Here is a 25,643-nt window from a genome sequence, read left to right as displayed (position 1 = left end):
ACTCCTCCCAGTGTCAAATATCTGTAATACTGCATATATGTCACATGGATTAACATTAAATGTATTATTCATGGAAAAAATTAATCAGCTTCACACTTCTTTTTCTGTGATATTTTTCTGTTTGGGGCTTCACAAGTACATTGTATCGTTGTAGTAAAAAATGCAGCTTCTATGAGCCAGCTGTCTGCACAGGGACACAAAATAAAACCTCTGTCTGAGCAGAAAGCTGAAATGTAAGTCAGTTACTCCTTACTGATGTCAAGCAGAACCAAAGACGCACCTGTTGCACTGGAAACAGGCTCGGTTCTTGTTGGCTGAAGGCAAATGTCCCGTCAGACAGACCGTGGAACAGAAGAGCTGTGTCGAGCCTTTTCTTTGGAATGCCGTTTGACCTTTAAGCAGAACCTGGAGCGCATCACACAGACACAAAACACAAAAATGACACAAAGAACTAAAAAAAGAAAACACTACAGCCCTGCATGAATTTCTTTCTGTCAAACATGCAGTTCATATATCTGATCAATGGATTAATTAAGCAAACACTCCTCTGATGAGTTAGTTGCATTAAATATTACTGAACAGAGCTATTTAAAGCTGTTCTCCTTAGAGGTTTTCCTGAATAACAAGAGCATTGTGTGGCAGACGCTTGTTGTGTGATGGATTTTCAAATGGAAGCAGCATAAATTTGCATCAGTACCTTAGAGCAGCCGCTGCAGCGAACGCTACCAGGAACAGGGGGCTGTGGTGGACGTGGAGGTATGGGAGCCAGAGCTGGGATTGGAGCTGGGATTGGAGCTGGTGGTCTGAGAGGGAGGGAGGAAATGGCTTGTAGGACAGCTCCTCTACCGGGAATGAAAATGGCCGTTTGAGTTGGGGCTGGGATCGCTGCAGGAACTTAAACGGATAAGAGGAGACAGAATATACAGCAAGTCAGCAGGCCTGAACTCATACCAGAAAAAATAGACAATAGATGGACTCCATCAGAAGAAATGAGTTGAGGCTGTGTTCTATACGCTCCTAAATGCTCTGGATATAGAATTTGTATCCTGGGAGTGTAAGTAGGTAAAAAATAAACAGATTACTATAGCCCTATTCACATGGGATTAGTCTAACCTCTGGACCAACGGTGATTTGTAATAACTGCTGAGGATGTCTGTGATCTTAATCCCGTGTGAATGCAAAACACATCTGTAATTTGTAAAGTAAAAATTCCACCACAAATTACCTACCACATTTCACCAAACTCCAACGACCTGTGATAACACTAGTCCTGTGTGAATCTGCATCTCAGTGATTGGGGGGTATTTTAGTTGTTGTTGTTTTCTTTATTGCGTGCCTTTTTCTACTTCTTTCCCGCTTGAATTATGGAGGCTGCAGTAGAAACTATTGACAGCATTTTAGGTGCAAATGCAGGAGTCGGCCTCTACACAACAGGCCCATGGAGCATTCACAGAAATGGCAAAATCAGACCAACAAGAAGAGGGAAATTTTGGAGGATATAGAGATGGATGACGTGCGGAGCAGCATGCGGTAAGAAACATTTTTCTTGGCCTTTGTTTCAACAGGCTTAATACAAACGCCCTGACAGCCCGCTATCCTGACAACGCTACCCGCTGTTCTCAAATCATGTTGCTGCTTTGACGTGTTTACTGTTGCCATGGCGACTACATACCAACAACAACACTGGATGTTGTGACGTGCACAGATCTGACATCATATCTGGGCTGTGATATCAGTAAATGTGAGTAAAATACAGACATCACTTATCCTGTGCAAATGCGCTGCAAGAAACACAGACGAGGAGGTAAATCACAAATTACCAGAGATCCTCAGCTAATAATAATAATCCCGTGTGAATAGTACATAAGACAGGAATCATATGGATCACAGGGCATATCAAACTAAGGAAGCATTACATCAAATCGAATGTCCTTTACTGAACAGTTCAGGACTAATCCATAGATAGACAGGTCCTTTAATTATCCTTTGCAGGAAATTACAGTGTCACAGCAGCTTCATAACAGTCACAACACCACACACTTCCATACATAATAAGTTAAAACAACAAAGTTCAAACAAATAAGTTCTAACAAAAACCAGGACATTTCTTTTTTAAATTGAATGTTACTGAATGTGCCTTTCTGTATTTTTTGTGTTCTAGCATTGTGCATAATAGGTTAATCTACAGGCTTTAAACGGTGCAGGATTAGAACAAAGGATAGGCGCTGTATCTGGTCCAGATCAGGAATGAAGATGGGTTGTAAACGCTCACAGGGTTTAAGAATCAGGCTCATTCCTGGGTGGGTTTTCTGTGGGTCGGACGAGGAGGAATCTGGGTGCCAATGAAATCACAGTGTGAGGGAAAACCTCCTTAAACAGGGTTCATTTTTGACAGTTTGATCAATATTTGTGCAACACTTCTGTCACTGAAATAGGAAATGCTCTTTTAAGATGCAGTTTACATTGAATTTTTTTGCACAAAGTCACTTTTTTAGCGTGGAATACAATCTTTTTAACTTTTCCCCTTATGGAGAGTAACGGTGCAGACCATGCATCGATACTCTCCTATGTACGGCTGAAATCAGAGTTTCAATTTAATACCTGATACTTGTATTAATACCAACATCACCAGCAATTAGGGGTGGAAATGACTCGATTTCATTGTGATTGTTGTTATCAGAGTTCATTTCAGAGTCTATTATCAACTTCATAAAAAGAATAAAGAGGAGTATGAGTTCTGATGGTGATGAACTGAACAAATAAACTCACTTGTAGGAGCTGTAAAGGTGTTTCCTCCACCTACTGAGTAGACGGAGCTGATCCTCAGTTCTTCCTGAAAAGATCGAACACTTAAGAAATCAGATTTTGTTCAAGTGGCCTTCCTCACACTTGAAGACAACATTGCTGTAAATCGTCTTGAAGAAAAAGGTTAGTTGTCCATTCAAAATGCAGCAAGTCTACTTTTTGTATTTTTATAAAAATATGTTATCAGCAGATTCAGTTTGAATATATCACTATTTTCTGGTTGAAGAATTGTTCAGTGTAATAAAAATTCCAGTTCACCAACTATAACCGAGCATTAACTGAGTTTAGTGATGGACTTCCTCTCTTTATACCAACCTCCTGATGCTCCAGCTCCTCTTTGATCTGTCTGATGGAGTTCTGAGGCAGTAAAGCAGCATCGTAGCCCTCATCAATAGGCTCGTCTTTAATATTAACAGCAGGAGACGCTGGGGGATTACTGTCCTCCATTGGAGCCGCTTCTGACGTCTGAAATGCAAAACAGCTTTCAGAATTACCCGCTCAAGATTCAGAGAGGCAGTCGATTGATGGCCTTTTTAAAATCCTCACCTCTCCCTGTTGGCTGTCTTCGGTTTCCTCTGTCTGGTTGAGGACTTCTTCATCTGATGGAAGGGCAGAAAAGACGTTTTCTTAATTACAACATCACATACTACCTGTGCCTTTTCACATAAAGTTCATCATTTTGTATGTGTAAGTTAATCATTAATTGCTTGAGGTTAGTACTGGACATCAAAATACAAACAAACAAAAAAAGAAATATCTTCAATGTAAAATAATATGCATTTCCACAACTGCCAAAATCTAATCAGTTGGTCCTTGTGCCATTTCTGATCTTCCCGGAAAATGTCATCCAAATCCGTTGGTCCGTTTATGAGTAATGTTGCTAACAGACAGACAAATGTACACGATCAAACCATAATTCCTTGGCAGAGTAAAAAGTCAAATAGTTATTTGGTCCTTTATACATACATAGCTTTGGAGCTGAAAAACACACATCTTTGAGATATTTTGAATGTACATTGTGTGCACAATTATTAGGCAAGTGAGTATTTTGACCTTACCGTCAATTTCATGCATATTTCTAACTCCAAGCTATATAAACTTAAATGCTGATTGGTTTTTAGCATTATCAGCTGATGTGTATTTGTGTAATGAGAGAGGGTGTGACCTAAAGTGATCAACACCCTATAGCAAGGTGTGCATAATTATTAGCAGCTTCTTTACCTCAGACAAAATGGACCCAAAAATAAATTTAACAGACTCTGAAAAGTCAAAGATTGTAAAATGTCTCAGAGGGATGCAGCTAAAAGCTACTGAGGCGTGATCACCGAACAATCAAAAGTTTTGCTGCAAATAGTCAACAAGGCCGCAAGAAACGTGGAGGAAAAAAAATGCAAATTAACCGTGAAAGACTTGAGAAGAATTAAACGTGAAGCTACCAGGAACTTTATAGAACTTAATCTATCTGCTGTGTCCAGAAGTAAAACTGAAACGTAAACACTGGGCCAGGAGATTTCTGAAGACAGATTTTTCAGAGGTTTTATGAATGGACAAAAAGAGAGTGGCTCTTAACGGACCAGATGGATGGATGGATGTCCACCGGCAGGGTTTTAGTTTGGGCTGCTATTATTAAGGATGAGGTAGTTGGATCTTTTTGGGTTGAAGATGGACTTAAAATCAACCCCCAAACCTGCCACCAGTTTTCAGAAGATATTTTCTTCAAGCAGTGGTTCAGGAAAAAGTCTACATCATTCAAGAAGGCTGTGATTTTTATGCAGGACAAAGCTCCATCACATGCTTCCATTGTGTGGCAAAGACCTTAAAGATGACAGAACAATGGCATCGTCATTGATCTAAACCCTGCAGAGAACTTTAGGCCCTTCTTAGACGTAAAGATTTACAGTGAAGGAAGACAATACACCTCTCTGATCAGCATTTGGGAGGCTGTGGATGCTGCTGCAGGAAAAGTTGATCATCAGCAGATCAACAAACAGACTTCACAGATGGAAGCCTCCTGACAGTTACTGAAAAGAAAGATGGCTACACTGGTCACTGAATATTTGTTAAAATGTCAGAAGTGATTATTTGGAAAGTTTGAGTGTATTTGCTCTTCTTACTTTAAAATGAAAAAAGTGAGATGGGAATTTTTGGGTTTTTCCATTTAGTTGCATAATAGTTATGCACACTAATAGTTGGACAATAATTGTGCACACATAGATATTCTCCTGAGAAAGCCAAAACTCACTTTTTTCTTTGTTACATTTTCAGGTTTGATGTACAAGAAATCTATAAAATGGAAAAAGTGACTTTTTGATTAAAACTACAAATAGACTCATTTTACAAAACCTGGTCAAAATGGACAAAATGTGTCAAGCTTATTAGATCCAACTTTATGTAAAACTACCGTTTAAATAACAAAGACTGCTACAAACCCTGATGCTACATGAAAATAGATGATGCTGTATGGATTAGGTGATCCCACCACAATTGTTTCTGTTCTTTGTTCTGAGTTCGATTCCTGTATAAAATGTTAAAAAAAAAAAAAAAAACTCAATAAAAAAGTAAATTAAATTTTTTTTTCAGGTTTGAGGTTTATTAACATCTTGGATTGACTGAGAGCACTGTGTTACTTCAAAAATAAAATTAATGCTCCACAATACAACTTGCCTAATGACTGTGCACAAGGTGTCTATGCTCCAAGAAGGATTAGTCAAAATAAAATATTACTGTTCATTGCTGAAATATAAACAGTTAAAAAATGTTGTATTACTCCATCATCATTTACAATTTGTTTGAAATTAGACTGTTTTTCTTACTTTTCACTGTCTGTGGTTTTATTTCTTAGGCAGATTTATTCTCTGCTGACTTCTATCTGTGTGATGCTTTTCAACCCGTTTTTAAATTTGTATCAGGAAATATATAACGGATATCTTGCAACGGCTAGTTTTGTTGTATCCTAGATAAGATGATTTTGTTTGGTGCTTTTGGACAAAAGATGGATCTTACTATCTTACTATTAGCTCAAATTTCTGATATCAACTAGCAGCAGCAGGAAACAGTTAAAGCAAGTCTGGGCTAAATTCCATCTGAAACATGTTGCGTTATTTCATCGCAAAATGATGTGGAACATTCCCAAAAAGACTGCAAACATGACGAACAATTTCTTAGGCAACAGCCAGGCGTAAACTAACCGTGACGTCACCCGTAGGTTTCAACGCCGAGAAAATGAAGCCGGGATTTTGCTACTTCCTGGTCGCCATTTTGGATTTTTTGGAGCCAGTGACGTAAAAAGCGTCATCAAACAGGCTGGACCGGAGAGCAACTCGGGGCAGGACCAGTCAATGAGACTGTCAATCAAGTATAGCCACGCCCCCCTTGCTCCTCCAACTTTAACGATTTATTTAAAATTCAGTAATGATGTATTTGAAGATCGGCCACTTGATCTCTCATTTTGACCATGAAAACTAACGGGGAAAAAATCCTGAGCTGTAGAAAATCAGTCTATCAAATTTTATTTTTTCCAAAAATGAATTGGGGTCTATGGAGCAAAAGCTTTTTGGAGCCAACCCTAGCGGACGGCGTGATATTGCAAGTTTTTGACTCTTCCGAGTTGGCTTCAATTCTGGAGCCAGATGCTACGTCTATCTTTATATACAGTCTATGGCAACAGCTTGCTGTAATTCAAAACATTGCTGGCTTCATCTGTGTGTCTAGAACAGCGCTGGGCTTCAGGGTTTTCGTTCATGCTGCCAACGACATTTACTGATGACACCGGTTGGGCTGCAGATGATGGTGTGTACTCGTCTTCTTCAGTCGTCTGTGAATCTTCATCAGCATTGGTTCCAACAGTGAACTCGGCATCCTTCCACACATGGGAGACACCACTTCTGGCCAGGCTTACAGACTGTGCACGTTGTAGGTTTCTTTGCTGCTCAGTGAGTGACTGCTGGGATGCACACTGAAGGGATCAGAACATTTTTTTTCTGAAGAAAGCTGTATTTCACCATGAAGTACTTCTACTGATGCAAACAAACTCTGGCATCACCTGTAAAGCCAGAACTTCCACTTCTTCACTTCAATAGCTTCTTGTCTATTCCCAGCTCAGACAAACTTGACAGATCAATGCCTCCATTAGTGTCAGCTGGTTTCGTCTTCGAGTCTTTTCTCAATAGAGCAGGACTCGATGATCTCACCGAGACATCCATTAGTGTAAAATGCCTAGTATCACATCAAACTGCTTACCAATGTAATTAATCATGACAGCGCTCTTTTAAATACTTCTTTGTGTTTTGTAAACCCTTTTGCAAAGGTCCGTCCAAACCTGCTCCAGGTAGAATTGAGTCTAAACTTCCTTTACTAAATTCTACTGCTGCTAGTTGATATCAGAAATTGGTCCAATCAACTAAGACAAGTATTTGTCCAAACACAGAACAGGATGATATCGTCTTGTTTGCACCAAACCGAGCCACTATAAGCTGTAACTGAAAAACAAGCTAAGCAGATATCACACAGAATTAAAAAACTTCCAGTCAACATGTAACCAAGATGTCACACAGGTTGTCCCCCCCACTGGTGGGTTGTGATTCCAGCATGGACCTCAAACAACAAATTCTGTCAGTCAACAGGCTCAGGATCGATCAGCCTTCACGTGGAACATCATCGCTGGCAACTAAGGAGGATTTACAGCTCTGATCCAGAGGTCAAACACTAACTATCACAAAGAAAGAGCTGCAGTTTCTTACATCAGAAAAGGTGCATCAGGTCAGTAACACCAGCAGCATGGTCTCATTTTTTAACATCGTGAATTTACGTTTGGAGATGCTCTACACTGCACAGCAAGTTGGGAGAGGCTAAATACTGAGACTATTTCAAAGTGGACCCGATGTTAAATCAGGTAGTTTTCTATTTTTATAGACACAGGTGATCAGACGTCACAGTACGAATCCCACCAGTGAAATAAAACTGCTGGATGTAAAATTACAGCTAATAAAAAGCTTGAAAAACTAGCTGCTTTATAAAAACAAATATCACATGGTGTAGAAGTAATTTAACCTCTTTAAATTTCAAGTATATCTGCACTGAACAGTAATACTTTCCTATAAAATAAATGTGTCAAGCAAAATGAAAAAATGAAGTGATTCTTCTTGGGAAAATATACGATCAAAAAGTGTTTTCTAAGCTCTGAGGCTAAGGCTGATGAGATTATGTTATGAAATCTGGTTCACAGGGTCAAACTTCATAAATGTACTACTAAAGAATTCTTAGGAGAAGAGCTTTAGGATTTTGCATGGTCTCATGAAATAATACAGGAGGTCCTCTACGAACGTTGGAGTTCCGTTCCTACAGACAGACGTAAGTCCAGCAAAAATGTTACCAAATTTGATCAGTTTTTCATAAAGTCTTGAACGCCAACGACTTTAATGCACGCATGAATCATTTTACTAAAAGATAACAGAATATTGTAACGGACTGATACTGTTGTTGATGTTTCAATGTTTATTGTTCAGTTCCAGATTTTACAGAGGGTCGCTACAATATGTTGACCTGTTTTTACAACTTGACCGATGTTGGTCAGTGTTGGGCCCTGCTCCCAGCGTTTTATTATAATTACTCTAATTTCACTCCCATGGACACGGCTTTCCTTTTCTTCCAAGCATCAGAAGAGTCTGACTTACTCTGGAAGCCATAATGAAGGGCCAAAAGTTAGTGAATATAGCACAATCCAAGGTGGAGTACAACCGGAGAATGGAAACAAAGGCGTACTTTAGCGCCACGTGACCACGTATTCATCCGCTCCACTCGCCAACTAGTTCCACATAACCAGATCTGACGTAACAAAAAAACATTGTAGGTCTTTGATGCTGAAACCGAGGACCCCCTGTATAAAGGAAATGTTCATGTTTTCCATGATGTGAAATGGGAACAGTTGTGAACTTTGAATGAGTGGTCCTCTAAATGTTCAACCCTCGTGATGTCCTGCAGGTCAAATTGATCCATTTTAAAGTTTGAAATTATGGGGAAAACAAAAAACATTTTCACAGCAAAACTTCTAATGTCCACATTTTTGAGAAATTTTTGAACATTTTTGGTGGGAAAAAACAAATAAATGTTAAAAACATGTTTCTTAAGAACATTCACAAAAAAATCAACCAAAATCCAGCGAATTTTGCCTGATTTTGGCTGATTTTTCTTGTGAATGTTCTCGAAGAAAATCTTAGTATACATGTAATCCCTTTAGATATTTTTAGGATTTTTAGGATTTTTACTCATTTTTTGAAAATATTAAAGGAATTGTCTTGCCAAATTTGGGGGATTTTTTTAAAAAAAATAAAACATTTAAGGGAATTTTTTATGAAATTATTGGAATTTTCTTCCTGAAGATTTTGCAAATTTTCAAAAAAAATTGGGGAATTTTTTTTTTACATTTTTTTCATACAAGGAGACAATATTTTTTGGTGACCGTAAATGAAGACAACAGGAGGATTAAAAGAAATTTGACATTTCTAAGCTCAAGCCCAACACTGATAACATTATTCTGACATTATCAGGGTTATATTTCTGACTATCTGTCTATTACAGGTTAAATACTACTCTCAGTTACTAATCATCACTGAAGTTGTGTACAAATTTAGTAAAACTGGAAATAATCCCCCTAGAAATCTGCTGTTTTGGTGTGACAAGGTCTCATGAAGATCATTTGATGTCATGAGGTGGGCAGATACTTGCAATATGGGATCAGTCTTGTCCTTTTAAAAGTGAACCATCTTTACCTCTGCTGTTGTCCGGTGTGTGGTCCTGTGAGGAGTGGGATGTGTTGGCAGACGCTTGGCTCCCAGCCCTCTCCTGCTCCTCCTCCTCCTCCTCCTCCTCTCTGGGCTCAGGAGGAAAAGCATCTCCTTGTGCTACACTGTTCTCCTGTCCAGGTTGGCTTATTTTTCTGTTGGCCTTGCTCACATCCACATCCTCCAAGGTGCCCATTGGCAGGGCGAAGTGCCAGTCTTCCTCTTCTTCTTCTTGCCCGAAGGAAGGAAGGCCGTCCAGCGCGTCATCGAACGCTGCGCCTCCACTTCCTCCCCCTCCCACTTCATTGGTTCCCATGTTGAACGAGGAGGGCTTTTCAGAGGAAGAGGAAGCGATGCGAGGAAACGAAGAGTCTCCCACCCCTTCATCCATCTTTTCTTCCAGTCTGCTGCTGTTGCTGTCCTCTTCTTCAGCCGGCTGCTGTTCTTCTCCTTGCCCTGAAGTTTCGTCCACGGCCTTCGGATCGTCCTGACCGCCGCTCTTGGAAGAAGTGGCAGAGCCCAAGGAAGAGTCAGCAAATTCCCCCAGACCCATCACTTCATCAAACACTCTGGACATGTGCTCCTCATGCTGTAAAAATGGGTCACAAGAGGCAAACTCACATCAGTTTCCATACATTTAAACTTTCACCTTTAATGTAAACATACACACAAAGTTGTACACTTTTTACAAAACATACACTTCCTATTCTTTCCTCATGTTCAGAACAAACTACAGTAAACTCTGAGAAACGTGTAAAAGTATATTTTTGCATATATCAGGTAATACCGGATCACCTGTCAGATCACACTGATCTCAAAATGGTTTAACTTGACTTTATAATCAACAGCAATCGGTCACAAAAAAGTGCTGGGAAAGTTTCACTTCACAATTTAAAGACAAAGTAAATGAGCCACAAGCCCTGAGAGGTTGCCCCAGATGTAAAACCACATCCAACCTTTCTCCCCCGCTAGAAAGTTAAAGGGGAACTGAATGAATTTTCGACATAGCTCCAGTATTTAGCCAGGCAGGCAGCTTCGCAGCTCAGCTAGCAGCTCGGCTAGCGAAAAGTGTGGGGCAGCTGGCCCCCTCGCGTCAAAGTCCGCCCTAACGTGCTTTTTGCCCCACACTGACCGGCTCAGATAGTCTCAACGAGTGTCCCACAACATACTAGAGATGAGAAGTGAACGAAAACCTCCACATTACCTGGTGATCGCTTTTTGTTGATTTGCTTTCTAGCGTCCTGAGATTTGGATACAGACCACAACAAAGAGCGATCGCCAGGTAATGTGGAGGTTTTCGTTCACTTCTCATCTCTAGTACACTCATTGAGACTATCCGAGCCGGTCAGTGTGGAGGAAAAAGCACGTTAGGGCGGACTTTGACGCGGGGGGCCAGCTGCCCCATGCTTTTCGCTAGCCGAGCTGCTAGCTGAGCTGCTAAGCTGCCTGCCTGGCTAAATACTGGAGCTATGTCGAAAATTCATTTCTCCATCACTCACATGTATGAAATGACATATGAAAACAGACCCCAGGTTGAAAAAAAACCCAAGTTCCCCTTTAAGTTGAAGCCGCCTTTCTTTAGGTAGAGGTATTCATGTAGTATGTTGTATTCCCCCACTTCATTTATGCAGATTTTAGCAATCAAGCAAAATATCCCACAAAAATAACTTTGTAAGGTTTAAAATGATTGAACAATAGATGCATTGTGTTCTAAATAAAGACAAGGAACGTATTTGGACACCTAACAGTGGCTTCAATATGAATCTAAATTACAATGTTTTAGTATTTGGTTTGTCATCGTTCAGCTTGACAACATCTGGGCATGAAATCAACCAGTTACTCTAACAGCTGTGGCAAAAGTTTCCTCCACGTTTTAGCCAGCATCAACAACATGACATTTTTTTTTCTCCACGGCACCCACAGGTGGGTGAGTGTGGGTTTTAGCTCAGGGATCTGTTACAAACTGCAACCAAATCAGTTTTACATTCACTCCAGGTTCTACAATCTAAAACAGAAATCATTTTTTTGGTCAGAACAGTTCCCTCTATTAGCAGCTTTAGCATCAGTATCGTGGGACAAATCATAGTTTCAGTAGCAAATCTGCACCATTCTGTAAGTACTTCATGGCTGTGAAATGGAGACACGTTTGACAGAGTAGTTTAGACAAATCACACTGATCAAACAAGTCTGACGATTTCAGCGCTTGTTTGACAGTTTAAATTCTCCTCTGATGGTGTTCAGTTGCTGTTTTGTCAGTGATGATGTGCAAGCTTGGTATCCAGCAACAGTCATTTCTACGGTACCGGAAACTGATCGTTCAGGAACTTTTGGCTGCATGAGGTCGAGATGGATATCTTCATTTTCGACATCTAGAACTTCTGTAGTTATTTATAAAAGACCAACTTGATCACATTTGTGTTAAAAAACTTGAATTTGCTTCTGTCTAGACCAAGGGTGTCAATCTCATTTTAAACAAATTTTATCTCAAGTGGACCGGACCAGTAAAATCAGAGCAGAATAATTCATAAATAACCACAACTCCAAATTGTTCCATTTGTTTCAACGCAATAAAATATGTTCTGAAAATGCTCATATTTAAGGAATGATTTCTGTACAAAACATTATGAAAAAGCTGAAATTTGTCAAGTAAAACAAGTTAAATTTCAACAACATTCAGCCTCAGTTTATCATTTCCACATTACAACTTCCAGATCACAAAGTGTCTGCAAAGGAACACAACATTTAGTCAACTGGAACTGAACCATAGAGATTTTACTTCATGATCAAAATGACAAAAATCAGACAAAAAGAGACAAAAAACAACAAAAACAAGACAAAATATTACAAAAACGAGAGAAACGCCATGAAAAAATTAGACAAACGACACGAAACAAAAAAAAGAGACAAAAAATTACACTAAAAAGTTAGGAAATGGCAAAAAAAAAAAACGACACAAATGAGATCAAAAATGACAAAAGCGAGAAAAAAAACGACAAAAAAGCAGACAACACAAGAGAGACAAAAACAACAAACAAAGCAACTAATAAAGCAAAACACAAAATGATAAAAATAGGACAACACAAGAGAGACAAAAAGGAAACACAGAAACATGAGACACATGACAAAAGCCAGACAAAAAAACAACAAAAACAAGATAAAATATTACAAAAATGAGACACAAAGTGACAAAAAAATGGACAAATGACACAAGTAAGATCAAAAATGACAAACGTGAGAAACAACACTACAAAAAAATAGACACACACAAGCGACAAAGAAAAACAAAACACTAAATGTTAAAAATAAGACAAAAAACACAAGCGATGCAAAAAGGAAACATGAGACAAATGACAAATCTCAGACAAAAACATTTCAAAAACTAGACAAAATACAACACAAATGACACAAAATGACAAAAGAACAATCTAGTATTTTACTTTATGATCAAAACAACTTGTCATGGTCTAGAAATTATTTAAAATTTATAGTTTTACTAATTTACAATCTGCAGTTAATGTCTTCTCTGTAACTTTTACACTTTGAGGGCCAGATTGGACCCTCTGGAGGACCGGTTTTGGCCCGCAGGCCACATGTTGGGACACCCCCGGTCTCGAACATGCTGAAAACTTTAACTTTAGGTCCTAAAGACATTTTTCAAATCCTTCAATTTAAGTACACAGGAGGGCCTAGACAACAGAAGATCTCAGGATCAGTGGATGCTCTCTTCATAAATTGTTGCTAGTTTCTGCTTCTTTCAGCATAAGATGACATGTCTATTTTACTCGCTTCACTAAACTTCAGAGGAACATCCATTTGCTGTAACGCCACCGTTCAGAGGAGTGTCCTCAGCTCTTCACTTGACATAGAAAACCGAAACGCATCAACAGAGGCATCAGGTAAGGACACCCTTGACATACGAGCAAATGTTCTGGCATGGCTGAAGTGTTTAGCTTTCGAAATATCCAAGCTGTTCAAACTACTTTTACTGGCTTGACATTCATTTCTGCTGGTTGGAAAAGGGAATACAACAGTTCTTGCATAAACAAAAATGGTATTTGTCCAAATAAAATGTCCTAAAGTGCAAAAAATATGTCAGTGCACTTTGACCCACTGACAAATTTGTCCCCACATGAAGAAAAAAAACAACTTTTGATTGTTTGAAATTTCACAAATCTTAAAAAGTTCTGGATTTCTGACACAGGTTGTCTTGTGGCAGGATTAAGATTCACGATGTTCTGTCACGATGTCTGCTGGATGTTAAATCTTCAAATGATATAGCCAGAGTGACTTCTGTGTCTGCAAAACTTCACATTATCGTGAAAATTATTTTTAAAGTTTAAGTTGCTTTTCTCTGGTGCACTACCAGAAAATAGATAACACAACCAATACTTGTTTCTACAGCTGACTATTGAAACTATGACATATTGCTCAACATTGATGCTCGAAATTGGCAAAATTACGGCTTTTATGTCAAATGATTTTTGTTTTTGCAGTTTTAACAGCTTACATGCGTTTTTCCAGCCCTGAAAATTTAGTGCGTCTATCTCCTTTACATACAAATGTTTTAAGGCTCAAATATGATGGAAAAAGTAACATAATCACAAAGCCCCACATCTGATCCACCACTATGTAATGCATGGGCCTGTAACTCAAAAATAATCACAGTATGAAAAGACGTTTTTACAGATTTGGTGGATTTTACACGGAATGACTGTCCTACTCATATAACAGTGTATAAATGGTGATAATTCATTTTCTCTGGAATCAGTTTAACAAAATAATACCAATAATTGGAAAAATTCTGAACATCTGCTGACCCTTGTCTTGAACCGAGTTGTATCTGGAAATTCATCGTGATCACTAACGCTATTCTTGCTGCCGTTTCTTGCCTGTTATTACTTGAATTTACTCACAATTACGAGGTTGAGTCTGCTCCTGGTCTTTGCTGGACTGCCTGTGGGCCCTCTGTTCTCAGCAGTTTTCATATCCAACTGTGGAAGATGGAAGGTTGACTTGTTTGCCAATCTGATGAGCAGGACGGCTTTCTTTTGCGCACACAATGTTTGCTCTTTTCTTTAAGCCGCTTCACATATCTTTGCCGTTTTAAAAGGTGTCTTTGTGTGTAGGGGATTTCAGTTTTGCTAAGTTCTGTCGCACAGTAACCACAGGTCTAGTTCATCACAGTAATGTTGGACACATTCCACTAAAGGTGAGGGTCAGAGGATGCCCAAATACTTTCTTCTTTGTGGTGTGATGGCAGTAGCTTAATTTATAGTGGCAGTAATGTTACTGATGAGGTGTGGTAAATGTGCTTTATGTAATTTTATAGGAAATAGCCTTATAAACCTCATGTCTCAGCTCATCTCAGCTGATGATGATCTGGACTACAGAGAGCCGAGGCATGACTTTGTCTACTGGTACCAGCAGAACTGCCACCAGATCAGCTCAGGGAAGACCAAAGATCTGGTGGTGGACTTCTACAGTCATACATCCCCAACATTGGTGAACATCCAGTGCATGGACATGGAGAGAGGGGAATCTACATGCTGGGTGTTCACCTGAACAATAAACTGGATCGGTGAGACCACATTAGTCCACTTTACAGGAAGAAGCAGACTTCATCTACTGAGGAGACTAAAGGCACCTTTCCAGAAGCACCAGTTCAGCTTGACTCAACTCGGTTTAGGTCATTTTCCATTACAAATGAGTACCACCTCATCGTGGGTTTGCCAGAAGTCCCTCAACATCATTTGTGTGCAACACAAATGCAGCACAACAATGTAGGACATCGAGGCGATGGTACTGCTGCTGCTCGGTCTGTGGATTTTTGTCAAATTCAAAGTAAAAGAAGAGTCAGAGAAAGCACCATCGCTGCTACCAATTTCTTTTTTATTTTATTTTAAATAGCGGGTTTGGTTTTTGTGAAGGAGTCGGTCTTGTGTGTCGTCACTCCCTGTCCAGTGGCCTGTAGACGTCCCATTATTAGCTCGACTCAGCTCGATTAGAACCCCGGCCGAGTAGGTACTAAAATAGTACCAGGAACTACGTCCTAATGGAGAACCTCACAAACCGAGTAGAGTCGAGTAGCTGCTAGTGGAAAAGCGTCATCAGGTCTTTTGGGGTGTAGGGGCCACTCCTGAAGACATTTTATGACTTTTTAGTGGCATCATCTGCTGAGAAAAAGAAATTTGATCAATAAGCTCTGTCCTGGGGATCAACCTGGACCCCATGGATGTGGTGAGAGGAAGGAGGACGTTAGCCAAGCTAGCATCCTCCTTCCTCCCACCACCTCCACCAGGTCCAGGTTGCAGATGGTAGGAGAAGGACAGTGTTTCCAACCCCATGTACAACACTCATACATTTTGTGTCCTTAGCATCCTTGTGTGTACTTTTTCTTATTTATATTGTGTATATATGTTAGGTCTTTAATTTATAGAGGCATTCTCTTGATTTTTCTTACTGTGACTTTGCAAATTTCCCCTTGTGTTACTAATAAAGGATACTCTAGTTTGCTGATAGCTTAACAGTGTTATTCCACCAGCCTGGGTGTTTTCAGTGGCTTGTCCTGTTGGTGTTTAATGGCTCCAGGCCTCATGTTGTCCAATCAGTAGCACAGAGAGGGCGTCCAACCAACCTCAGTTTACAATGCAACCACACATCATCACGTCCTGGCATGTGTTTATGCACACACAGACACAGCAATCTACCCACTAAGGCTGCATAATAATTGCTACAGCTTTCAAGTAAGAAAACAAACAAACACTGAAGTCAAACCATAACTTCTCGTTTTTTGTTCACAGCAGCCCTCCTTTGTGAAACCAGCAACACAAAGTTGCACTGATTGGGGTTACTACGCTGACTTCAGAGGCACAAAAACACTTGCCACACACCGTATTCAACATGTTTGTCTGCTGGTTATCAAACTGCCAGGCGGTTAAACTGAGCTCAGCGTAGCGGCATGCATCGGTATAGAAAAGCAGCAGAGAGCTACAGGGCTGGGAGCTAGCAGGCTAACGTTAGCTTCAATGTGCACATCTCGACCAGAAGCTAGCCCACAGCGACAGAACGACACAATAGCTAGCTGGACGCACTAATCAGTTTAGCGTACGTGGTATTGCTACTGATGTTATATGCGCGGTGGGCATTTCTTACCTTTAATCGTTTTAGTCTAAATTCCTCCGAGTCCGCCATGTTTTAATTATGCTGCAGACACCGCGCTTCCAAACGCCCACCTCCTCCTCCGAGGGTGAGGGGTCATGAAGCAGCTAGCGACAAGGATGCTGCAGGTAAACACGGGTAAGTTCACTCTTTAGAAACTGTCAACGCAAGGCCACCCTCTACTGTTGTTGTTTTGCTGTATCTTTTCATGTAAATACGGAGACAACGACAAAGAAGCCAAATACTTTGACAGTGAAGCTACTGGTTAACGTTACCGTAATGTTTGAATAGTGCTCTCATTCTTTTACTCCTGATACTGTAGATCCTGTAAATGATGCAGTTTAAAAACAAATCTGCTTTTACACTGGCAAAAATCATTATAATCATTAAATAAAGACGTTTATTTTCTCGTCTTCAAATGTGGACTTCACACAATTTCCATAAAAATGTACCTTGCTGCCGTATTGGGGTCATTACGGTAATTCCGGTTCAGAATGAAAAACTGCATTTATCATTGAAAACAAATGACATGCATTTGTTTGATGCGCTAACCAAACCCACAACCTCCATTTTCCTCTCCTACAGTTTGACACATTTCAATTGACACCTTCAGCAATTTAAATTAAAAAAAACTAAACAAGATATATTTCTTTGTAGCACAACTGAAACATTAGTACAGACTGTGACCATCCAAGGGGTGTGTATATACAGAACATGGAGTGTTTTTGACTGGAATTTTAACCCCGTAAGACCCAAGTATAGACAAAACTGAGCAAAAATAAATAAATAATATATATATATTCCCTTCGGGGATGAATAAAGTGATTCTATTCGATCTCTCTCTCTCTCTCTCTCTCTCTCTCTCTCTCACTCACTCACTCACTCACTCACTCACTCTCTCTCTCTCTCTCTCTCTCTCTCTATATATATATATATATAATTTAGTGTATATACACTAAATAATAGGAAATACTAAGAAAAAGATAAGCTGTTGTATTTTTGCATCAGTGAGTATTACAGGGTTAAGCAGTATAAATGTGTAAAATATCTGCAAGTCACGTTGTGTACGACTTAATGATCTAATAACGTTCGTTTGAGGGCAGATGTGATCTGATTATTCAAGTCATTTTAATGAGGTAAAAACATGTTTTATTAGAGAAGGCCCTGCATTTACATTAATGGATTCATTTTTGGTTGAACCAGAAGGTTAGTAATGTGATAATCAGCATCATGCATACACGGAGCCTGTGCTTCTGTGAATTATTTTGGCAAATCGGCACAATTTAGAATAAAAGCAATGAAAGACAGAAAAGACAGTGGCCTATAATTCGTCCTCAGTTTTACTATTCTACATCAGATATTCAGTTAAATGGTGCCACCTTTATAATCACATCCCATCGTTTCAGGGTCAGCTCTCCTGTCCAGCAGGGGGCGAGCTAAACGCATATACGCATTTACCGTAACTCTTAGTGTGTACGCGCAAATTAATTGAATTAAATTATTTATGAGGGTAATTCTGAGGAAACGTGTATCAATCTTCAATGGTAGCTAAAATACCCGCAATTATTTTGAGTTAAATTAGTGTGTATTTCTCTTTTTATGCAAAAAGGTACATTTCATACACATTGTTTTGCATTGTTTTAAAAATAATTTCCCATTTCAAATTGTCCAGTGATCCACAGGCTTTGTATTCAGTTTTTGTTTTGATTTGTGTGTCTGATTGTTTCACGAACGAAACTACGAGTTTTGCAGTAAAGAAGCTTAACTTGGAAAGAGAGCTCTGCTTAAATACAACTTTAATAGTGCGATGTTTTAAAAAGTTCATGCGCCTATAGTTTATGCGTTTCGATATCCAGCTTAGCTTCTGGTATAGAAATACAAACACTAGAACAGACCAGAGCGCGTCTTTTTAAACAGGCTACGCGCTTGTCCTCTCTATTTAGTTGTACTTCTACGTAAGACGACCCGAACCTTTCACCGGGGGTCAAACAGCCGTCAAACCCTTTTCAGGAAGCAGTTCAGAGGAGAGCCAAGTCGACATTTGTTGTTATTGTTGTCATTTGCGTCGTATCCACCCACTAGCTGTCTGACAGTCTGCTCAGTGGACGCCTTTTCTCGGCCTACGTGGAGGTCTGTTCACCGACGGATGAATGGCAGTGACGGCGGCGAGAGCGGTGGCAGCGGGGGGCCCGGCGTCTTTGTCCCGGTTCAGGGGAGCGCTGGTGGCCGCGGTGCTGGGAGACTGTGTCGGCGGAGAGTTTGAAGGAGCGGAGGAGGTTCCCATGGAGAGTGTACTGCAGCACCTGAGCAGCCTGGACGATGAAACTAAAGGGAACGGTGAGTGAAGGGATGAGATTTCAGTGTTGCTGTGTTCTTTACCTGTACAGAGCTGCTTGTATGGTGGAGAATGTTCAGCTGGCATACCATCACTGACATATCAGATGTTAAACTATAATCATGTGTTTATTCTGAATATCTGTAGTCCACTATTATTTACTGTAAATTATATAAATGATGGGAAACTAGTGAACCAAATTATCCCAAAGACACAAAAATGATCCAAAATGACGGGAAACGATCCAAGCTGATGTAGACCTAGTTGAAAATGACAAGAAAATTGGCCAAAATGACTCAAAACTTGTCCAAAACGACTCAAAAACTGTCCAGGATGACTCAAAACTTGTTCAGAATAACTTCAAAATGATCCATAATTATAAAAAGTAAGTCCAGAATGACACAAAATCTGTCCTAAATGACTCATAAATTATCCCAAAGACAGAAAAGTTATCCGAAATGATGAGACCCGATCCAAACTGGCATGAAACTTGTTGAAATTGACAAGAAAATTGTCCAGAATTACTCAAAACTTGTCTGTGTCAATACATAACTGAGGGACTTTTGAAGTCCATGGGATATATTTTGCAGACATTTTTCTTAAAAGTAAAAAAATATATAGATCTTTCTATGTTCATTATGATCATGTCTTCACAAATTCCATAATTATTAATTATGGCAACAATCATTTATTAATAAAAAGTGACTCAATATCACTAAAATGTCAGAATTTCATACCAACCACCGTCTAATGAGCTAAACTTTAACAAAATGAGCTGATTCAGAAACAGTTTTGATTGTGTTCTTTTTATTAAGTTGAGATCATCATGATAGATATTTTTTTGGTAATATATCACAGTTTATATGGAAAATAACAAATTTTATCTGTGTCCAAGAAATCACTTTCAGCTGAGTTCCCCGTTACAAAAACGCCTCTGAAGGAAGTGTGTTAATTCTAGATCACAGGACGTGCTCCTTTTGTTTCTCTGTGGTCGTTTTTTATGTTTATATAATTAGGTGTCTCATTGAGTCATTTTGTGTTTTTCTGTGGTCATTTTGTGTCTTTCTGAGACTGAAAACAGCAAAAATGTCAGCTATGATAATTATTTATTGACCCCAGTAAGTAAATGTTGTTACATGGCTGATGGAAAAAGACCATACTGAATGATCAGTGTTCTCTCAGAATGACTATGTTTGCATTAGCTATTTTTAGGCAGTGTTGAAATATTAAGGCTCATATGTGGGATGTAATATTTTTGAGCTGATATATATATATGTTGTGTGTGTTTGTGTTAGGTATCCTTGAATACAGTGACGACACAGCAATGGCACGTTGTGTGGCTCAATCTCTACTCACCCGGGCCGGCTTTGATGAGCAGGACATGGCTCGCAGGTAGAAACATGCACACAGTCCCTGTCTCATCAAAACTGTAGTGTTCATGAGGGTTACAAAAAAGGAGGAATTGAGCACACTGTTGTCTAAGTACACATTTGGGTAAAATATGTAATTGCACATTTTCTGACGGATAATGCAGTTTGATTTGTGATTTCTTGAAAAGTGAAGCTTCAATTCAAAATTCAGTATGTTTTGGCTTTTGAACACATAATGTATATCTTAATTTGTCAGAATTTCTACTTGCATAATTTCAAACTGTGATACGGATTTAAAATGAAGCAACTTAAGCCATAGTACACACTGCTTGGAAAAAATGCATCATCATTCTAAGAAATGCATTTGGACTGTTTCCTTTGCAGTTTGACCATTCGCTCCATTGATCACTCCCTGTTTGTGACGCTATCATGTTTGTGATTACTCATGGCGTGTTATCAAATGAATGAGGTTAAAGAGAACAGAACAAAGCTTCAGTGGGGGAGGGAAGTCAGAGAGATAATTACCTGAACTGACACATTATTAATAATAAAGATAATACAGACACACTGACACCACACTGCTGTGAATAAATACAGAATTCCTGCTCCTTGATATTGTGATGTGTTGTAGATGACCGCCTTGTATGTATGAAGTATCACCATTGTTATCATGATACTGATTAATCTGTAACTCCTGGTTCTCGTATTATACTCTAAACATTGTTCCAAAGCCTTGCAAAGTAACTTGAGATCCCTGTTTTCTCACTCCTCCAGGTTTGCTAAGGAGTACAGTGCATCTCCAGGCCGTGGTTATGGTTCTGGAGTGATCCAGGTGTTGAAGAAGCTCTCCTCCCCTCAGCTAAGTGACGTGTATCAGCCGGCCAGGGACCAGTTCAATGGACGAGGCTCCTTTGGGAATGGAGGAGCCATGAGAGCAGCTCCCTTCGCCCTGGCTTTTCCTGACCAGGCAGATGTCAAAAGGGTGAGCAGTGGGTTTAAACTGGGTAAAATAAAAATGTGTTCTTGATGACATGCATACTGAATTTTCTTTCATCTCATCAATAATAATAATATTATGTCAGTTTCTTTTTGTTGTCCTGCTTTAAGACCTGTACATATTTTCACCTGAAACTTGAAAATGTACTTTCTGCAATCAATGTGGACCATTTCTTGATTGACCAAACTTTTTTTTTTCCAGAATGTGAAGTTTTGATAACAACCAAATGTCTAAACACAACACTGATGACGCTCAGATGATGTGTTTGTTAAAATTTGATCACTTTTCCATGAATCAGCTCAATCTAACTCTGTTTATTTACTAGTTTTGGTATAAACAACAATGTTTAGCTTAATATCTAATGATTTCTTCATCTTTACCTGTGTAGTTTGCTCGTTTGGGTGCCATGTTGACACACTCCTGCTCGCTGGGATATAACGGGGCAGTGCTACAGGCATTAGCTGTGCACCTCTCCCTGCAGGGAGCGCTAGATTTACCTCAGCAGTTCATCAGCAGGCTAATCACAGAGATGGAGGAAGTGGAGGGCAATGAAGCAGCTCGCAATGACGCCAGAATGTGAGTAGGAGATGAATTAAGCTTCTTCCACCGCTACTTCAGCTCAGATTTAATCTAATTGTGTTTGTTTGAGGGGATCAGAAATATGATGATATCTTGGGAGTCGTAGACAACGTGATGTTTGTTTGCAGCCTGAAAGAAGCAGAGAAGCCGTTTTGTGAGCGTCTTCACAGAATTAGAGACCTGATGGACAGAAGCAAGGTCAGCATAGAGGAAGTCATCTCTGAACTGGGTCAGTATCTCTTTGTCTTTGACTGTATCTTAACCCTTCTTTTAGGTTTGTGTGACTCTCCATTGTCCATTCATCCATTCCTTCTGTCCTGCTATGAACATCGTAATGACATCATGTACAGAGTTATGTTTGAAACAACATGCGACAAGAGCAACTTATAAGAGCAACTTACACTGACAATGCTAGCAGCTATATCAATACATTTAATGGCCATAGCAGCATATAATATTGACTGTTAAGTGCAATACAATGAAAATTTTGATTTAGGCCTTTTATATTTTATTTGGGAACAGCAAATAACGGGTGCTAAAACAGTCTTCTGTGTCTTAGTCTCAAACACAGATAAAATGTCTGGATTTAACTAAGCAAAGAGGTAAGAGCCTTCCATTAGATAATTACTGCAGTGATTAATACGTTTCAGCTGCAACAACTTCTTTAACCCTAGCTGATGCAGTGAGAAGCTTCTCATTTCTTAAACAATCATGTTGGAAGACATATCCTGTGGTCATGGAAAGGATGTTAATCTGTCTCAGAAGGGTCAAATTATTGGTCTACATTAAGCAAAGAAACCAACTAAGAAGATTTCTGGAACTACTAAAATCAGGTTAAGAACCGTCCAAAGCATTATTAAAACCTGAAGGATAGTGGAGAACCATCATCTTCAAGGAACAAATGTGGTCGAAACAAATTCTTAGATGATCGTAGGAACTCAACAGTAGAACTCACAGCTATGTCTAATATTGAAATTAAGAACATTTCCACACACACACAATGTGGAGGGAACTCAAAGGATTGGGACTAAACAGCTGTACCTCTAAGAAAACCGCTGATCAGCAAAGCTAATCAGAAAAAAGGCTTCAGTTTGCTGTGGAGCATATAGATTGGACTCTGGATCAATGGAAGAAGGTCATGTGGTCTGATGAGTCCAGAGTTACCCTGTTTAAAAGTGACGGGGGCATCAGTTTAGGTTTGGTTTTGGTCCCAACTTTGTGCTGCTTTTTGACTTTCTTAGGACTGGTTTCAGACTGTAATCTGACTGGTTCTGAGCATTTTTTGAACTGGTTTAGGTTTGATTTTGGTCCTGGTTTTAGACCTTATTAGGACTGGTTTAGGACTGGTTTTACAATGTCTTGGACTTTTTTAGGAGTAGTTTAGGTTTGATTTTGGTCCTGGTTTAAGACTTTTTGAGGACTGGTTTCAGACTGTCTTAGGCAGGTCTTAGACTTTTTTTTAACCCCAAGAACATCAAATCTACCACCAAGCATGGAGGTGGCAGTATCATGCTCTGGGGAACTGGAGCTTTCCACCAAGTAAATGGAATAATGAAGGAGGAGGAGGAGGATTACCTCCATGTTCTTCAGGAAAACCTAAAACCATCAGCAGAAGGTTCATCTTGGACACAGTTGGATGTTTCACCAAGACAATGAGTCCAAACACACATCAGACGTGGTAAAGAAATGGTTCCATCAGGCTAGAATGAAGGTTCTAGACTGGTCTCCCCGAAGTCCTGACTGAAACCCATCAAGAACCTGAAGAATCAAATCAGAAAGACGACAAGCTTAGTGTCGTAAATATGTCGTCTTTCTATCTTGTACTTGAGTCAGTTAAGTTGATGGTATAATGATACTGCTACCACCATGCTTGAAGGTCAGTATAGTGTCCAGAGGAGTCGAAGATAAACCAGCAGATGGGGGCATCAGGGTAAGAAGAGAGGGGGATAAAGTGATGCACTCATCATAGCTAGTGTCTACCAGCCTGTGGGGGTTAGGGTTATGATCTAGGGTTGGTCAGGTTCAGCAACGTTATGTTCCCAAAGAATGAGGTCAGCTGATATCTGAAGATACTGAATGTCCAGGTCTTTACATCAGTGGAGTTTTTCTTCCCTGATGACATGGACATGTTTTACATATATATATATATATATATATATATATATATACACAGTGCCTTGCGAAAGTATTCGGCCCCCTTGAACTTTTCAATCTTTTGCCACATTTCAGGCTTCAAACATAAAGATATAAAATTTTAATTTTTTGTCAAGAATCAACAACAATTGGGACACAATCGTGAAGTGGAACGAAATTTATTGGATATTTTATACTTTTTTAACAAATAAAAAACTGAAAAGTGAGGTGTGCAATATTATTCGGCCCCTTTACTTTCAGTGCAGCAAACTCACTCCAGAAGTTCAGTGAGGATCTCTGAATGATCCAATGTTGTCCTAAATGACTGATGATGATAAATAGAATCCACCTGTGTGTAATCAAGTCTCCGTATAAATGCACCTGCTCTGTGATAGTCTCAGGGTTCTGTTTAAAGTGCAGAGAGCATCATGAAGACCAAGGAACACACCAGGCAGGTCCCAGATACTGTTGTGGAGAAGGTTAAAGCCGGATTTGGATACAAAAAGATTTCCCAAGCTTTAAACATCTCAAGGAGCACTGTGCAAGCAATCATATTGAAATGGAAGGAGTATCAGACCACTGCAGATCTACCAAGACCCGGCCGTCCCTCTAAACTTTCACCTGGAACAAGGAGAAGACTGATCAGAGATGCAGCCAAGAGGCCCATGATCACTCTGGATGAACTGCAGAGATCTACAGCTGAGGTGGGAGAGTCTGTCCATAGGACAACAATCAGTCGTACACTGCACAAATCTGGCCTTTATGGAAGAGTGGCAAGAAGAAAGCCATTTCTCAAAGATATCCGTAAAAAGTCTCGTTTAAAGTTTGCCACAAGCCACCTGGGAGACACACCAAACATGTGGAAGAAGGTGCTCTGGTCAGATGAAACCAAAATCCAACTTTTTGGCCACGATGCAAAACGATATGTTTGGCGTAAAAGCAACACAGCTCATCACCCTGAACACACCATCCCCACTGTCAAACATGGTGGTGGCAGCCTCATGGTTTGGGCCTGCTTTTCTTCAGCAGGGACAGGGAAGATGGTTAAAATTGATGGGAAGATGAATGGAGCCAAATACAGGACCATTCTGGAAGAAAACCTGTTGGAGTCTGCAAAAGACCTGAGACTGGGACGGAGATTTATCTTCCAACAGGGCAATGATCCAAACCATAAAGCCAAATCTACAATGGAATGGTTCACAAATAAACGTATCCAGGTGTTAGAATGACCAAGTCAAAGTCCAGACCTGAATCCAATCAAGAATCTGTGGGCAGAGCTGAAGACTGCTGTTCACAAATGCTCTCCATCCAACCTCACTGAGCTCGAGCTGTTTTGCAAGGAAGAATGGGCAAGAATTTCAGTCTCTCGATGTGCAAAACTGATAGAGACATACTCCAAGCGACTTGCAGCTGTAATTGCAGCAAAAGGTGGCGCTACAAAGTATTAATGTAAGGGGGCCGAATAATATTGCACGCCCCACTTTTCA

At 39.7% G+C, this 25,643-nt stretch overlaps 2 protein-coding genes across 8 annotated transcripts in view; one reads left to right on the top strand and one right to left on the bottom strand.

Moving 5' to 3' along the window:
- si:ch211-266o15.1 (zinc finger MYM-type protein 4) overlaps positions 1-16,861 on the bottom strand; it is a 49,013-nt gene extending 32,152 nt beyond the window's left edge. For 2 of the 6 annotated variants that reach the window (XM_022201633.2, XM_022201634.2), the window contains exons 1-9: positions 16,737-16,844; positions 14,498-14,575; positions 9,573-10,173; positions 3,352-3,404; positions 3,121-3,270; positions 2,770-2,833; positions 2,273-2,332; positions 698-894; positions 281-405 (exon numbers count right to left, since the gene is read on the bottom strand). In XM_022201633.2, coding sequence (XP_022057325.2) covers positions 281-405; positions 698-894; positions 2,273-2,332; positions 2,770-2,833; positions 3,121-3,270; positions 3,352-3,404; positions 9,573-10,173; positions 14,498-14,575; positions 16,737-16,775 — 1,367 coding nt within the window. In that variant the 5' untranslated portion in view covers positions 16,776-16,844. Of the gene's footprint in view, positions 1-280; positions 406-697; positions 895-2,272; positions 2,333-2,769; positions 2,834-3,120; positions 3,271-3,351; positions 3,405-9,572; positions 10,174-14,497; positions 14,576-16,736 lie in introns of all 6 variants that reach the window. The other 4 variants (XM_022201632.2, XM_022201638.2, XM_022201635.2 and 1 more) reach the window with 4 other exon arrangements.
- The window catches only part of adprs (ADP-ribosylserine hydrolase), a 36,468-nt gene continuing 27,598 nt past the window's right edge, over positions 16,774-25,643 (top strand). The window contains exons 1-6 of one of the 2 annotated variants that reach the window (XM_051950683.1): positions 16,774-16,880; positions 18,825-19,079; positions 20,373-20,469; positions 21,222-21,429; positions 21,833-22,020; positions 22,152-22,252. In XM_051950683.1, the coding sequence (XP_051806643.1) occupies positions 18,893-19,079; positions 20,373-20,469; positions 21,222-21,429; positions 21,833-22,020; positions 22,152-22,252 (781 nt within the window). In that variant the 5' untranslated portion in view covers positions 16,774-16,880; positions 18,825-18,892. Of the gene's footprint in view, positions 16,881-18,703; positions 19,080-20,372; positions 20,470-21,221; positions 21,430-21,832; positions 22,021-22,151; positions 22,253-25,643 lie in introns of those variants that run through there. The other variant, XM_051950690.1, reaches the window with a different exon arrangement.

Source organism: Acanthochromis polyacanthus, chromosome 1 (genome assembly GCF_021347895.1).
Source record: "Acanthochromis polyacanthus isolate Apoly-LR-REF ecotype Palm Island chromosome 1, KAUST_Apoly_ChrSc, whole genome shotgun sequence".
NCBI classification, from domain to species: Eukaryota; Metazoa; Chordata; class Actinopteri; family Pomacentridae; genus Acanthochromis; species Acanthochromis polyacanthus.
This window is presented reverse-complemented; position numbering and strand designations above follow the sequence as displayed.